At 45.9% G+C, this 13616-nt stretch overlaps 1 protein-coding gene across 1 annotated transcript; it reads right to left on the minus strand.

The window, feature by feature from the left end:
- Positions 1–6054: 6054 nt before the first annotated feature.
- Positions 6055–11396, minus strand: gata5 (GATA binding protein 5; the record flags this gene model as incomplete). Its single annotated transcript, XM_080014872.1, has 6 exons — positions 6055–6174; positions 6462–6592; positions 6720–6804; positions 7176–7304; positions 8275–8441; positions 10835–11396. 6 exons carry the CDS (start codon positions 11394–11396, stop codon positions 6055–6057), a joined length of 1194 nt encoding a protein of 397 aa, XP_079870998.1.
- Positions 11397–13616: the final 2220 nt, after the last annotated feature.

A 13616-nucleotide genomic window follows, 5' to 3' on the forward strand; every position in this document is an offset into this window, starting at 1 on the left:
GGCAGAGAGAGAGGGGGAGGCGAGAGCCATTTTTTGGGGGGGCTAGGGACATGAAGGCCTTATGGAGAGAACAATCCTCAGCTCTCTAAAAGAGAAGGGGGGCGACAACGGCGTGAGAACACACACCTCTGTGACCGCAGGAGCGGGGTCAGCTTCGGCACATTAGCACCGTGGCTACTCCACCTAACAGCGTCTACTTTGGTGTGTGTGTGTGTGTGTGTGTGTGTGTGTGTGTGTGTGTGTGTGTGTGTGTGTGTGTGTGTGTGTGTGTGTGTGTGTGTGTGGGTGTGTGTATGCGCGTGTGTGCGTGTGCGTGCGTGTGTGTGTGTGCGCACGCGTGTGTTTGACTGTATTGCAGTGACACGGCCCCATCACGCTGGATGTACTCTGGTTTATGGGGCCCTCAATGTATCGCCACCTTTGCCCCACACGTTGCTCCACCTTTAGACCGAGGTCGTTGTTGTCGATGGTGCGGCGTGTTTTTCGTTACCGCTTGTGCCGTAACCCTGTGTTGGACACACACACACGCAATAGTTTGTTCGAAAAGTTGCATAAGTCTCTCCATTAGACCGTGCTGCTCCTTAAGTCATTGATTGTTCCTCTCGCTGCCTCTGCCTGGAACCAGATGTGGGCCCCGCGGAGGAGCTCATCACGGAATAGAATGGTAAATCACAATAGAATGGGGGGGTTCTCCTGGGGGTCTAACCTGGGCACAGACAATTACAAGAGGCCTGACCCCCTGTTGACTGCTACTAAACCCCCCCCCCCCCCACTCCTCCTCCAACACCCCACACCACCGCCCATTCTCAGCACGTAGCTGCCAACACAAACGTGAGTGCGGCCATGCGTTGCGATTGACAGTCGCCCTCGGTTCACACCTAGGTTACGATGTTTAGCTGCATCAAGGCATTTCGCGAGGTCGGAATTTCCGTCGCGGGTTCACAAGCGTGGTCATTTTCGTACATTCCGAAACCGGGAACAAAACAATCAAACACTTGATTTTAAGTCATTTCAGTATTCCACCTTTTACCTCATGTCGCCTCCCCAACCAAGGCCAAGAGATCCCCACTTTGCAGAGCGTCAATGAAAAGCTGAGCAGTGGTGAGCGGTGCGGGGGTCTACGCGACGAGTCTCAGAGGCGGCTGTGACACAAAAGGTGCTCTGCCCCCGTCTCTTTGACAGGGGGAAAGAAACCTTTCTGCGCTATGAATGTAACTGAGGCTTGGTACACGCACACAAATATATACGGAAGGCACAGTGTAAGCTCTCGTTACGCACACACACACACACGTGCACGCACACACGCACGCACACACACACACACACACAGACACACACACACACACACACAGACACACACACACACACACACACACACACACACACACACACACACACACACACACACACACACACACACATTTTTTTGGTTCCCCTTGTCATACCGGTCAATAAATAGGGCCTTGGGGGGACTTGCTTGGTGGACAACTAAACGGAAGTTTTGATTTAAAGGCTGAATATTCCTTGAATAAATACCTGTGCTCGCCTCCCTGCCACCGCCGTCCCACACACTCTCTCACTCTCCGTCCACACACACACACACACACACACACACACACACACACACACACACACACACTCACACACACACACACACACATGCAGTCACTAAATCCTACGAACCACAGCGCATTTAAAGACAATATCCTGTTTTGAGTGTGGATGGAGGGCATAATTGAATGGGGAAATGTGAAAGCAGGGCCCTGGGAAAGAGACAAAGGAGGAAAAAAAGTCATTCCTCACTTTCCGGGGCCGCTTCTGTCCCACACCCCCCCCCCCCCCCCCCCCCCCCCGCCCGCCCGCCTGTCCAGCGATTGAGCTGTCTTGCAGACACACGCGCACACACACACACACACACACACACACCCTCACATAGTGAGAGAGAAAGTATTTTTCCTGAAGGGTGGATTTCTCTGACACTGTAAACTGCAGAACAGGTTTCTGGTTTCTTCAGATCCAGCTGTCATATAAAACGGATAGTTTAACACAAATAACCCAACAACAGTAAAATACATGGATATATATGAATAGGAACCGAGAACGGAAAACCATGGACTAACCCAGGGGTAAAATAGCTAGTGGGTTCATTGATTCTCAACCATTTTTCATGTCAAGACCCTTCAATTTTGATACGCATTTGGCTACATTTGATAGGATTTGGTCCCTGGGTCAATCTGGGAAAATGTGTATTGTTATGATTTAATCCAAACTTTCCCACCAGTCTATACTATAATTAGGGAAACAACAGCGAAACTATCATCAAAACTAATTTTGCAAGTGGGACCCCCTGGAACCCCTTCAAGGATCCCCGGAGGATCCCCGGAGGATCCCCGGATCCTGCATTTAGAACCAATAAGTTTGTGGATGCATATATTTACTTCGGCAAACTGTCTTTCCACAGCCTATACGCCTTTATTCTGTTTCCAAATCGGTGCATCGAAAGCTAGAACGCAGATCCGTTCCCTCCTCCTCCCTCAGCAGGCGTGGCCGCCTCCCAGTGACTAACGCTGCTCTGCTTCTCTGAGATCTCTCTCTCTTTTTTTTTTTTCACCTTTCTCAAAGCGAAACGTCATGTTATCATATTTATAGTCACGTGACGCTGTGGGCTGTGCGGATCTGAGTCCTTGTTTTCTTGCACATACATTCGCAAATTGATTTGAATGGAGATTGTTGATTTTCAACGCATTTAGCTCTGCAGCCATAAAAGCCGGTTTTGCTCTCGCTGAATGAAATCAAAATCCAATCTGTTTTGTAAGCCCTATTGGTGTATGCACGGTAGATTTGCGGCGTGTCTCCTTCACGTTATTTACGCCGCTTTCTTCCTTCTGTGCGAAACTCGTCAAAGGTCATTCAGCGTTTTTCCGTGATGACAAACTCTCTTCCCTCTGCCAATAAGAGCACAATTCCACTGCAAAAAATCTCAAGAATGCATCACCTTTCAAAGTGAGAAATGGATTGACTTGGTAGTTGCAGAAGCTGGTGAGTGTAGTCAAACACAAGAACCTACTTTATCATTGAGTTAAAGGTGATTCAGTTTAAAAAGTGGCCCTATCCTCCCGTTTTATTGGAGTAGTATATTTAGAAGTAGCCGCACCGCTGTTAGAGACAAGAGGCTGGGTGAAATAACATGGAGAGTCCTCAAGGTCCACCCCCCCCCCCCCCCCCCACACACACACACCCTCCCTCCCTCTCTCTCCGCCCCTCCCCTCCCCGGTCACACTCCGCAGGGTTTTAGTGTCACCCGGCCCTAATGAGTGCACTCCATTCACAGGCGATTGAATGTAAACGCGAGGGCTCCTGATTGAGTCTGCGTCTCTGTGTGGAGAAGCTGTCTATTTAGCACTTAGGGCCCAACAAAATACCCCAGGTTTGCAATAAGTGCAACCCGCCCCGCACACACACACACGCGTGCGAGTGAGTGCGCGGGGGGGGGGGCACTTATTGCCTTAAATTGATAATCCATAAGGTTTTAAACTAAAAAAATCAATTTTGTGATACTCGATTAAGCTGCCACTTTTGAAGACACAGCCATTCACTGTGTTACGTCTCTCTATGCTGTTTTGCCCGTTGGGTGGCGGGGCCCGCCTCTCCCGGCAAGAATGTGAACCACAACGAAATTGATGATGAATCAGTGACGAATGAGAAGAAATTGACTTACAGTACGTCTGAGAGCGAAGACGAGGGCGAACTGGGATGTTGGAACTGTTTCTAGACTGCTTTGATTGGGGGGGAGCAAGAATTGTGTTAGTCGCATGGTGGTGCGCACCGTTAAGGGTGAACAATGTTCCCTTTATCGTTCCCTTTGTATCGATTATTATTAATTTTAACACGTAATAGGTTGTTTTGAACTACTCTGCAGATTCGATATTATGTCAACATGGGGGACGGCGAATTACAGTTTTCTGAATTCCCGTGGAACGCAGCATCACTTTCTGTTGTTTCTTGACCCGATACAAACTTGGAGCACGTTCTAATCTACATGGGGGAATCCACACCGAGAACCGCCCCCGATTTCCATGTTAACTTAAATTTGAGTCGCGGTGACTTCGTGAGCCCACCTTCCCTTCGGCAGCAGATAAGATGGCGGCAACATGGCCGCCGGTCATAAAGAGGTGCGGTATCGGCGCGGTGGAGCCCGCGTGTCTCCATAGGGACAGTTAAGCCACAGCCGGGTGGTGCCAGGCGGGAGAGGGAACCAACGGCCATAAATCGGAGTTGGAACGTAACCTTTGTTCGGCAAAACATCGGCTTGAGCAAGAGTCCACACGCCCGCCTCCACACACACGAACACACACACACACACACACGCACAGGAGAAACACATTATAGAGCCCATAAGAACAAAATGATTTACATGACTCTCGTACCACGAGGATAAACAAACATGTTTAGGTTTCAGTGAGAGATGATGATTTGGGGGAGGGAAATGAACTGACTCGGAAAAAAGCACAGATGTCATGAGTCAAAAAAAATGTTATAAGTGTAAATACTGTAGCACGTTGGGATGTGCAAAGGAGTGGAAATAACCAGAATGTCCACATTTTAGATTCCCTCTGTCCAGATCTACGAGAGGCAATCAAATATCTCAAGATAAAAAAAAAAATATCACACTTCAAAGAATGCGGTTATGTACTCGATGCTGCTGGATGCCGCCAGTGAATATATTATACATTTCAGGGATAGAAAATGTGAAAAAAATGAAAATAATTCTCCACGTATGACCTTATTAAGTTAAGAATCGGTTTATTAACCTTTTTACAGATTTTAAAGAGCATTGCAAAAAAAAACCACGATTAAAAGGCCGGGCAGTTCATACACAATCATCACTTTAAAAAAAATTATAACAGAAAAATCATATCAACAAAATACAGAAAATAAAATTAGATTAATATATTTAGAATAATTATATGCTCTTCTCCTTTTTTTTTTTGCCTTTAGACATCGCGGCAAAAACAATGGCCTCATTGCACTTTCATTTATGTCAAAAGAGAATACTGAGTGAAATGAATCGAAGTTCTCTGATATGTCGACGCGGCAGCTGAATCAAGCATCCTGGTCCCAATTTACATGAACAAAAATAAGACCGTAGGTCAACACCGTCATTTGTAAAAACAAAACAATTCTTCATTAAATCTGAGGGATGGGGGGGGGCTTTAGTGTTCACCATGTTTTTAAACTGTCCTTATCTCAACATAAATAATGTATCTATAAAAGTTAATCATCTACACGTGGGTAATGAGACATTTTCAGCGGCAGTAAAAAAAAAAAAAACATGCCTGTCTCGGGGGCTTTCTAACGCTGCGATGACAATAACACGCTGGAGTGGACACTGATTATCATCTCGCAAAAATGCCGTGTAAATCTGCAATGGCGACACCAACGTGCGGCCGCGGAAAAAATGCATACGATGACGCCTTTCAACCACTTGACCACGCAATCGGCGTCGTTCCTCCGCACTCTGCCTCGATCGCCCTCGCGCTATACCGTCCCCGCTGAGAAGACGCCCGGTGATAGGTAGTTTGCGTAGTTTCGTTTTCGGAACCTGGACCTGTACCTTCCCGAACACAAAACAAAAAAAAAAAAACCCTCCTTCAAATATCGGTTGGTCCAGTTTTTAACTCTTAACCCTCGGCTAACAGAGCGGTGTGAAGTCGTGAGGCGTGTGAAACTGCGGTCCATGTAAGTACCCTGTTTCCAGATAGGCTGGCGGTTTTTTTTTTTGGTCCCGGTGAGCCGTGGCGGGGTTTCAACCGGCCCTCTTGGGTGAAACCGTGTGAAGTGGAAAGGCGAGCCTCGCAGGCCGCCAAAGCCCCCCACTCGGATACGGGAGGGTCTCCCTTCTCCGCCGCGCCCAAATGTTGGGGAAACCATCGGCGGGGAAGACCAGCGATCGTCGGGTGGGGACGGTGTTTGGGGGAAACCTTGGTGGTGCGTGCGGCCCGGGTGGAGGTCTTGGGCTCGCCGTCGCTCGCCGTGGGGTGGAGCAGCAGGTCCTCATGCTTGGGACAGGGCGCACCAGGAGTTTTGGGCGGAGAGCGAGGTTGGGGTGTAGGGATAATCCTCGTACTTAATATCGACGTGTCCTGAGGCGGCGCTGTCTAACTGAGAGGACGTCTGCAGAGAGAGAGAGACGTTGACGTCAACGTATGTATGACAGTGGATCAGTAGGACACTTCCACAAAATACCACTCACTTTGTGTCAATGGAAATCTAATAACAAGCTCATTACATTTGCAAATGACAAACTATTGCTTTCACGAGAGGTTGCACGGTTTCAATCAACATCTGTTTCGGGGTACGTGACTACACAAAAACAACGGCTCTACGATATTGCACCCGACACAGTATCTGACGTGTTTTGGCGAATTTTCCGCGTTTGCGAACGGGGAGCGGCTTTTTACCTGAGTGATGGACGTGACGGTTTGCCCGGCGTAGGGGGAGGGGGTCATGCTGGGCTCGCTCTTGATGGTGGAGGCGTGTTCCGAGACCGACAGGGAGGGCGGAGACCCGGCGTCCGAGGTTATGGATCCCCCTGGTCAACGATAACAATGGGATCAGAAGGGAGGTAAAGTGCGGAACAGAAAGTCAAGCGACCGGTTAAGGGGGGGATCTGCCCGTTTTGGCCCCCTGGCGGCGGTCCCGTGGTTTGACGTTCCTACCTGTGGAGGTCTTATTCTTGGGCATCTTGGGTTTGCGCTTCCTGGTCTGAATGCTCTCTTTCTTCATGGCCAGGGGTCTGGGCACCTGCAGGGAGCGGCGAGCCACACGTTAGCGGAGCGTTCTACTCCCGGTGCAGGGTGTCATGACATCGGCTCCCACACGGAACTGCTCTGATAACAATGACCACAACGTCCTTGGAGGCTTTCACGTTGCGCAAACAACAGGCCGCCTCCCCGCAGCAGAGCCCTGGGGAGCAGCTAGGCAAGGAGGCTATCCGGGGGGGGAGAAAGCGCTGTGTTCGGACGGGGAGATCTTGGGGTCGGCGCTCGACAAAGAAGAACTTGTGCGTCTAGGAAGGTCGGCAATGAATTGGAATAAAACGGCAACCTGACCAAAACAAGTCAAGTTGTGTCCTTTAAAAAAAAAAAAAAAAAACTTGTGGCTGAATTGCTCACCCCGTGCAGCTTCATGTAGAGGCCGCAGGCGTTGCAGACGGGCTCACCCTCGGTGTTGCGCCTCCACAGCGTGGTGGTGCTGGTGTGGCAGTTGGTGCAGCAGAGGCCAGCGCGACGAGACGTGGTCTGCTGTGGGGGGTGCGGCACAAGGACACAGAGAAACATTTTAAGACGCAGAGATTCGTCTTTGCAACTCGTTTCAGGCTGAAATCCGAGCGAAACCATGGCTCGTCATTAATGCTGCCAGAGGGGCGTGTTTGTAAATACGAGGGCTTTATTATACACAGAGTTGAAATTGTTTTCTCAATTTTATACAGGGAGAGAAATGGATGGCTACGATGAGTATTAGCCTGTAGATGAGTGTGTGTAAGTGTTTCAGCAGCAATAAAGTCCAGGCGGGGCTGAGATGTAAGCAGAGCTGATGGATTGTGGAAACCTCATGGCACAGCTATCAGCTGAGTACTCCACAACAAGTGAGACCGGAGAGCAGAAAGCACGGCCCAGCTAAACTCAGTCATGTTGCTCTGGAGGGGCCTTGTCTAAAAATGCTCCCTTTTCAAGGGCAAGGTCACCCCGGGACAAATAAAAACAGCAAAAAAAATAAAAAAACAGCAGTGGCGCGAGCGAAGGAGATTGTTAGGTAATTCGCAGCTCACAGCTGCCGTGGAGCAGCGAGTTCCTGGGAAATGTACAGCCGTGAAGCCTTGAAGACCCCCACCCACACACGCATGGACACACACGTACACAGTTACACTCTCTGTGACCAGGACAAAACCTTGCAGGCAAAACACTATCGCGATTTTAACAAAACAGGGCTGAATATTTTTTAAAGACAAAAAATGGGATAAAGTGTATATATATACACACACACAGTGTATTAAAAAAAAAGATATGTTTCTAATATTTAGCGTAACATGTATACACACAATTGACAATGCAGGTAATATTAAACATTGATGAAATAAATAAATGAATAAATATATAAATGCAATTAAGAACCCATCTATATGGCAGAAATGCCCGTGTTTGTAAGGGGACTGGAAAAGCCATCTCTCCATCCCATGGTGGGGTGACAATCTGCTGCTTTGCTCCGTCTTACCAGGCGTTTCTGGGGCTTGATGAGCGGCCTGTTGATGCCGTTCATCTTGTGGTAGAGGCCGCAGGCGTTGCACAGGTAGTGTCCGGTGCCGTCCCTCCGCCACAGCGGCGTGGAGATGGAGCCGCAGTTCACGCACTCGCGGCCCTCGGGCATCTCCTCCATCAGCTCTGAAATACACAAGCAATGAACGCATTTTAACGCGCAATGACGTCACGTTCCAAGTGTTTTCGTAAGGAAAAAGTTTTGCGTCAATGGTTCAACGCTGATCCCGAATAGTCGTTGGCGCGATTGATTTGCGATTATTTTTTTGCAAGTACATTGCAGCAACGTCGTGAAAATAAAACCAAATTAAGTGATATGTTTGGCCAAATTAATTAATAAAGCTATTGGGAGGGCGATGCGTTAATGTTTAATTTTGGTTGTCTAGAGGGGTGTTCTTATTGAAATGAATGGTAGAATAATTTTAACGTTTTGATTTGAAGTTTGTCATCGCTGCGGGGCTCTGGTTACGCGCCAGTGCGTGATGGATGGCCAATGGGAATCCAAAAAGCCCCCCACTCCCCTCCTCCCTCTGATGAGGGGAGATCAAACCCCAAAATGGATCAGTCTGGAGACAGGGTGATGGAGGGAGAGGGCGCAGCCCGGGTGGAATGTCAATGAGACCCTTATCAGCCTCCAGGATCCAGGGGTCCAGAGGGTCCGGGGGTCCGGGGGTCCGGGGGTCCCTCCATCCATCATGGACTGACACGCGACGGACTCCGAGCATTAATTGCTTGAATTCCTAATCCCACCATTGGGAGAGGCGAGGGCCCGCTGTCTCACAGGCCTAAATCAACAGGCTGGTGTTTACTTTGTTTATTTAATCATGGATTTACATATAGGACATGCAGGTCTATTATATTTCTCTTTTTACATCTATTTTTATAAGTATACAAATATATAAATATATCACATTTATAATATATATTCACCAGAATCAGAATCTCTGAATCAGATATGTTTATTGGGAATTTGAAAAAAATATATATATATATATATTTTTTTTTGTAAATATATATATATATATATATATATATATATATATATATATATATATATATATATATATATATATATATATATATATACAGTATATATATTTGTATTTTTTTAAGGTTTATTAATATATACAATTTTATACATATTTAAATTATACTATATACCTTTGATAACTAGAATGGTCAGTAATTAATTGTTGTTGTTAATCCTTCAGAAAAAATCATGGATTAACAGGAGGGATAAAGGATGAATTGTGTGCGTGAGTGTGTGTGTGTGTGTCTGTGTGTCTGTGTTGGTGTGTGTTTCCTCATAATTAATTATACCCCCCGGTGATACGAGCCGAGCTTTGGCGTCAAGGCCAGTTCAAGAAACAAGCTTGGACCAGAGCTGGAGGTTGATAGTCCACAGCTTTCCCACTTCTATTGATCCACCCAAACGGTGTCATTTTTTCCTCCAGGGCATGTGTTTGGCAAAGCAGGGTGATAACTCCTCTGATTGTTGTGAAAATCATCCTTTCAGGGTTCCCCCACTGTGTGCCTGTATGTGCGTGTGTGTGCGTGTGTGTGTGTGTGTGTGTGTGTGTGTGTGTGTGTGTGTGTATTCAACCAATCGTCGAAACACTGGACTATTGCTGCATGGGGATTAAATTAACTCTCTAATTGATTGTTTTTAGGGGTGCTCCATTCAAAAAGAATGTGTATTGTCAATGCATTGTTTTAGAGGCCTGATTGAATCTCCGTTCCTCTCATGGCACTGCGCTGAATGTATACTTACCATTGTTAGGCCTCCCTATCTCCAGCAACAATAAATAACTTGAGCAAAAACAAGCGCTGTTAAAACAGGGTCCAAATTACCCGGCCAGGGTACCCTGCACCAGTCGTAATTAGAGTTATACATATCAGACAAAATGAACGAAAAACGAAACAGACAATGCCCTGTGCTTACTTAATCACAAAACATGAACTTGCATTCTAAAAATAAATGAATGGCTCTAATACCTTTCTTTCATTTAAAAAAAAATGACGTTTTTTTTTTACAAAACACACACATATGACACTATGACGCTTAATACTCAAGTTCTTTGTAATTATGGAAATAGAAAATGAATGTGGGAAATGTGTGCACCCCCCCTATATTAATAATAATAATAATAATAATAATAATAATAATAATAATGATAATAATAATAATAATAATAATAATAATATAATAATAACAATAATATGATCATTATTATTGTTCTTCTTCTTATTATTATTATTATTATTATTATTATTAATATTATTATTATTAATAATATTATTATTAATATTATTATTTTATAATACATTTTTAAATATCTTCTATTTTCTTTCTTTTATCTTTTTCGTTGTGTATCGTGAGATCAAAGTGTCTTTGCGTGTGGGAAGGGTTCAAATTGTCTTGGTGAATACATTTTCCTGGGCCTTACTCCATACTTTCATCCACAAAAATAAAGTATTAAATGAGTTAAAACCAAGACACGGAGGAGAGCCATACATACCCAGACTGGACCTTCTCCCGCACAGGCCCCCCTGGCGGCCCTGCAGCCCAATCATCCCGCCGTCGAAGGCTCCGGGGGTCCAGGAGGTCGCCACCTCCGGGCTCATGTACGCGTACGGGCTGGAGTAGGAGCCTCCGACCGTGCGCATCAGCGCGCCGCCGGCGTACTGCTCGGCCCGGCCGCCGTTACCCAGAACAAGCGGGCTCTGGTAGGCGGCGGGGGACGTGGCGTCGCCCACCACCCCCCGGCCGGTGCCGGTGCTCACGGGCGGGCTGTGGTGGTGGGAGTAGGAGAAGCCCGGGGGAGGGTGAGGGCTGCCGGGCGTAAAGGAGGATCCGTCCGCCGCCCCAGTCTGGGAGGGCCACCCGTGGTGGTGGGCGCCCAGGCCGTGGGTCTGGTGAGGCGAATCGCAGGCCTGCAGGTAGGGCAGCGTGGGCAGCATGGTTGGGACCCGGCTGGTGGGCACGTACACCGGGGAGCTGGCCGGCGGGTGGTGGAGGTAATTCCCGGTGTCGTGCGCGTACGGCGATTGGTTGGAGGACAGCGCGAGACCCTGGTACATCTCTGCGACTTTAATTTAATCCCCAAAATGATGATGGATTTTGTGGGATTATATGAGAGCCTGCACGATGGAAGCCGTCCACTGTGGGCTCAACTTCCACGGCCTTCCAAGAATGTCGCTTTGATCAAGTTGGATGATTGTTGAACGACTTTAAGTTCTGGCCCTGTGAATAAAAACAGAATAATAATTAAAATAAATAAATAAACTGGGCATCCGTGGTATCTGACAGCTGTGTAGACTTCATATTCATCGTATTACTATTTCGTATTGCAATTTATTAAGCCTTAGTTGTTTGTTGTGGGATGAATACATCATTTTTTTGGTTCAAACAAAAACAAAAGAAAAATCAAATGTAACAGCTCAAAATGTGTAAATACACATAAAGTGACCAGCTGGCCTATCACCAGTCATATTTCACCTACATATCGTTTTTTAATCGCTTCAAATCGGTTAAAAATGACACTAATGATCGGCGGTATCTCCTAACGCGGCTCTATCAGCGACCCCAGATATCCCGGAGCGCGTCGTTAAATCATAAGCAACACGGGAAACCCAGCGTCAAACGGCGGCGGCAGATACAGCCGCGTCCGCTATCTGCCTCGGCACCTATTTCTATATCGATAGGAATCGCAGGCCACGATAAATCGGAGGAATCGCACTTCCTATCCAAGGGCTCTTGTGGCATTATCTCACCAGATAAGGACGCGGGGTCGGGCGATAAAAAAAAAACAAAACAACAGCCTGGTTCCCCCCTAGCGCACCGGTCCTCTCCGCTCCAAGTTGGGAACGCGCAGCGGGGATAGTGACCACCACCACCACCACCACCACCACGGACCTTTACCGCCCCCACCCCTCCTCCTCCTCCACCCCAAAAACGAAGAAGAAGATGAAGGTATCCGAAAAAAAACAACAACTTTTGAAGGGATGAAAAGTTGCGAGAAGCGGTTCCCTTGTAAAGTTATGACCGAGTCGGGGCTGCTTCCCTTCCCCTTTTATTAATAATAATTATTATTATTTTTTTTTGTTGTTGTTGTTGTTGTTGCGGCTCTTCCTGCTCCACCTGGATCTATCTGGGGATGTGGTCGGTGCCGCCGGCTGATAACCGCTGATATAACTGCGCTCCTCTCCGCTCCTACCGGGAGATTTGTAACTGGAGGGAGAGCACGTGACCGCGCGGCGCGCTCCCAGGTAGGGCCTGGCTGGGAGGGGTGGGGGGGGGGTGGGGGTGGGGTAGGGTGGGTGGGTGGGTGGGGTGTGTGGGTCAGTGGGTGGGGTGGGGGAGGGGGGGTCCCTTGTGATTAGTGCAAAGATCTAAAGAGATTTGATAAGATCAAGATTTATTGTACGTTTTTTAAAATTACATTTAATACAATTTAATTTCTCTGTTTTACATTTCGATTCGTTTGGTTTCGATTATTGGTTTAGTGTTTATTTTTTTAGGTTTATCGTTTATTTATATTGCCATTTTGTTTTCTATTTTAAACTTTACAATTAGCTTGTATTGGGCGAAATTTATTCCATTTACTCGTTTTTTTTTTTTTTTTTTTAATAATAATTTTTTTACTGCGATTGCCTGTTTTTTTCTGATTGTGTTTCCCCCGGGAATAAACACTCTATCTGTGTTGTGTTGTGTGTTGTAGTGTGGTGTGCTGTGTGACAATCAAGATTCTTCTTCATTTATCTTATCCTGTAATATAGAAATTAACGGGTATCCTAATTTTAGGCCACAGCTCCTACAAATGTTTTCCTCTTATTATTATAATTATTACAATTATTATTATTACTATAATAATAATAATAATAATAATAATAATAATAATAATAATTATTATTATTATTATTATTATTATTATTATTATTATTATTATTGTTGTTGTTGTTGTTGTTATTGTTATTATTATTATTATTATTATTATTATTATTATTCATAATAATGTTATTGATTATATTATTGGTTTTTGTTTTTTTTAACACCTTCACTGCTGTATGCTGTTGACAAACTATAACAAACTAACGGGGTTATGATTAATTATCGAATTAAAACTTTTTTGTTATAACCTAAACAATTGTTATTTCAATTGCTAACTCATATTGACGCTATTTCCTGTGTCCAGAAAGTAATTAAAATGAACAAAACGTGTCGGGTGCGTGTGTCGACTTTTATGTCATTAATGGAAAAAATAAACCCAAATACCATCCGGGTGTGTGTTTTTTATCATT

This window comes from Zeus faber (genome assembly GCF_960531495.2).
Source record: "Zeus faber genome assembly, chromosome: 15".
In the NCBI taxonomy this organism is placed as follows: Eukaryota; Metazoa; Chordata; class Actinopteri; order Zeiformes; family Zeidae; genus Zeus; species Zeus faber.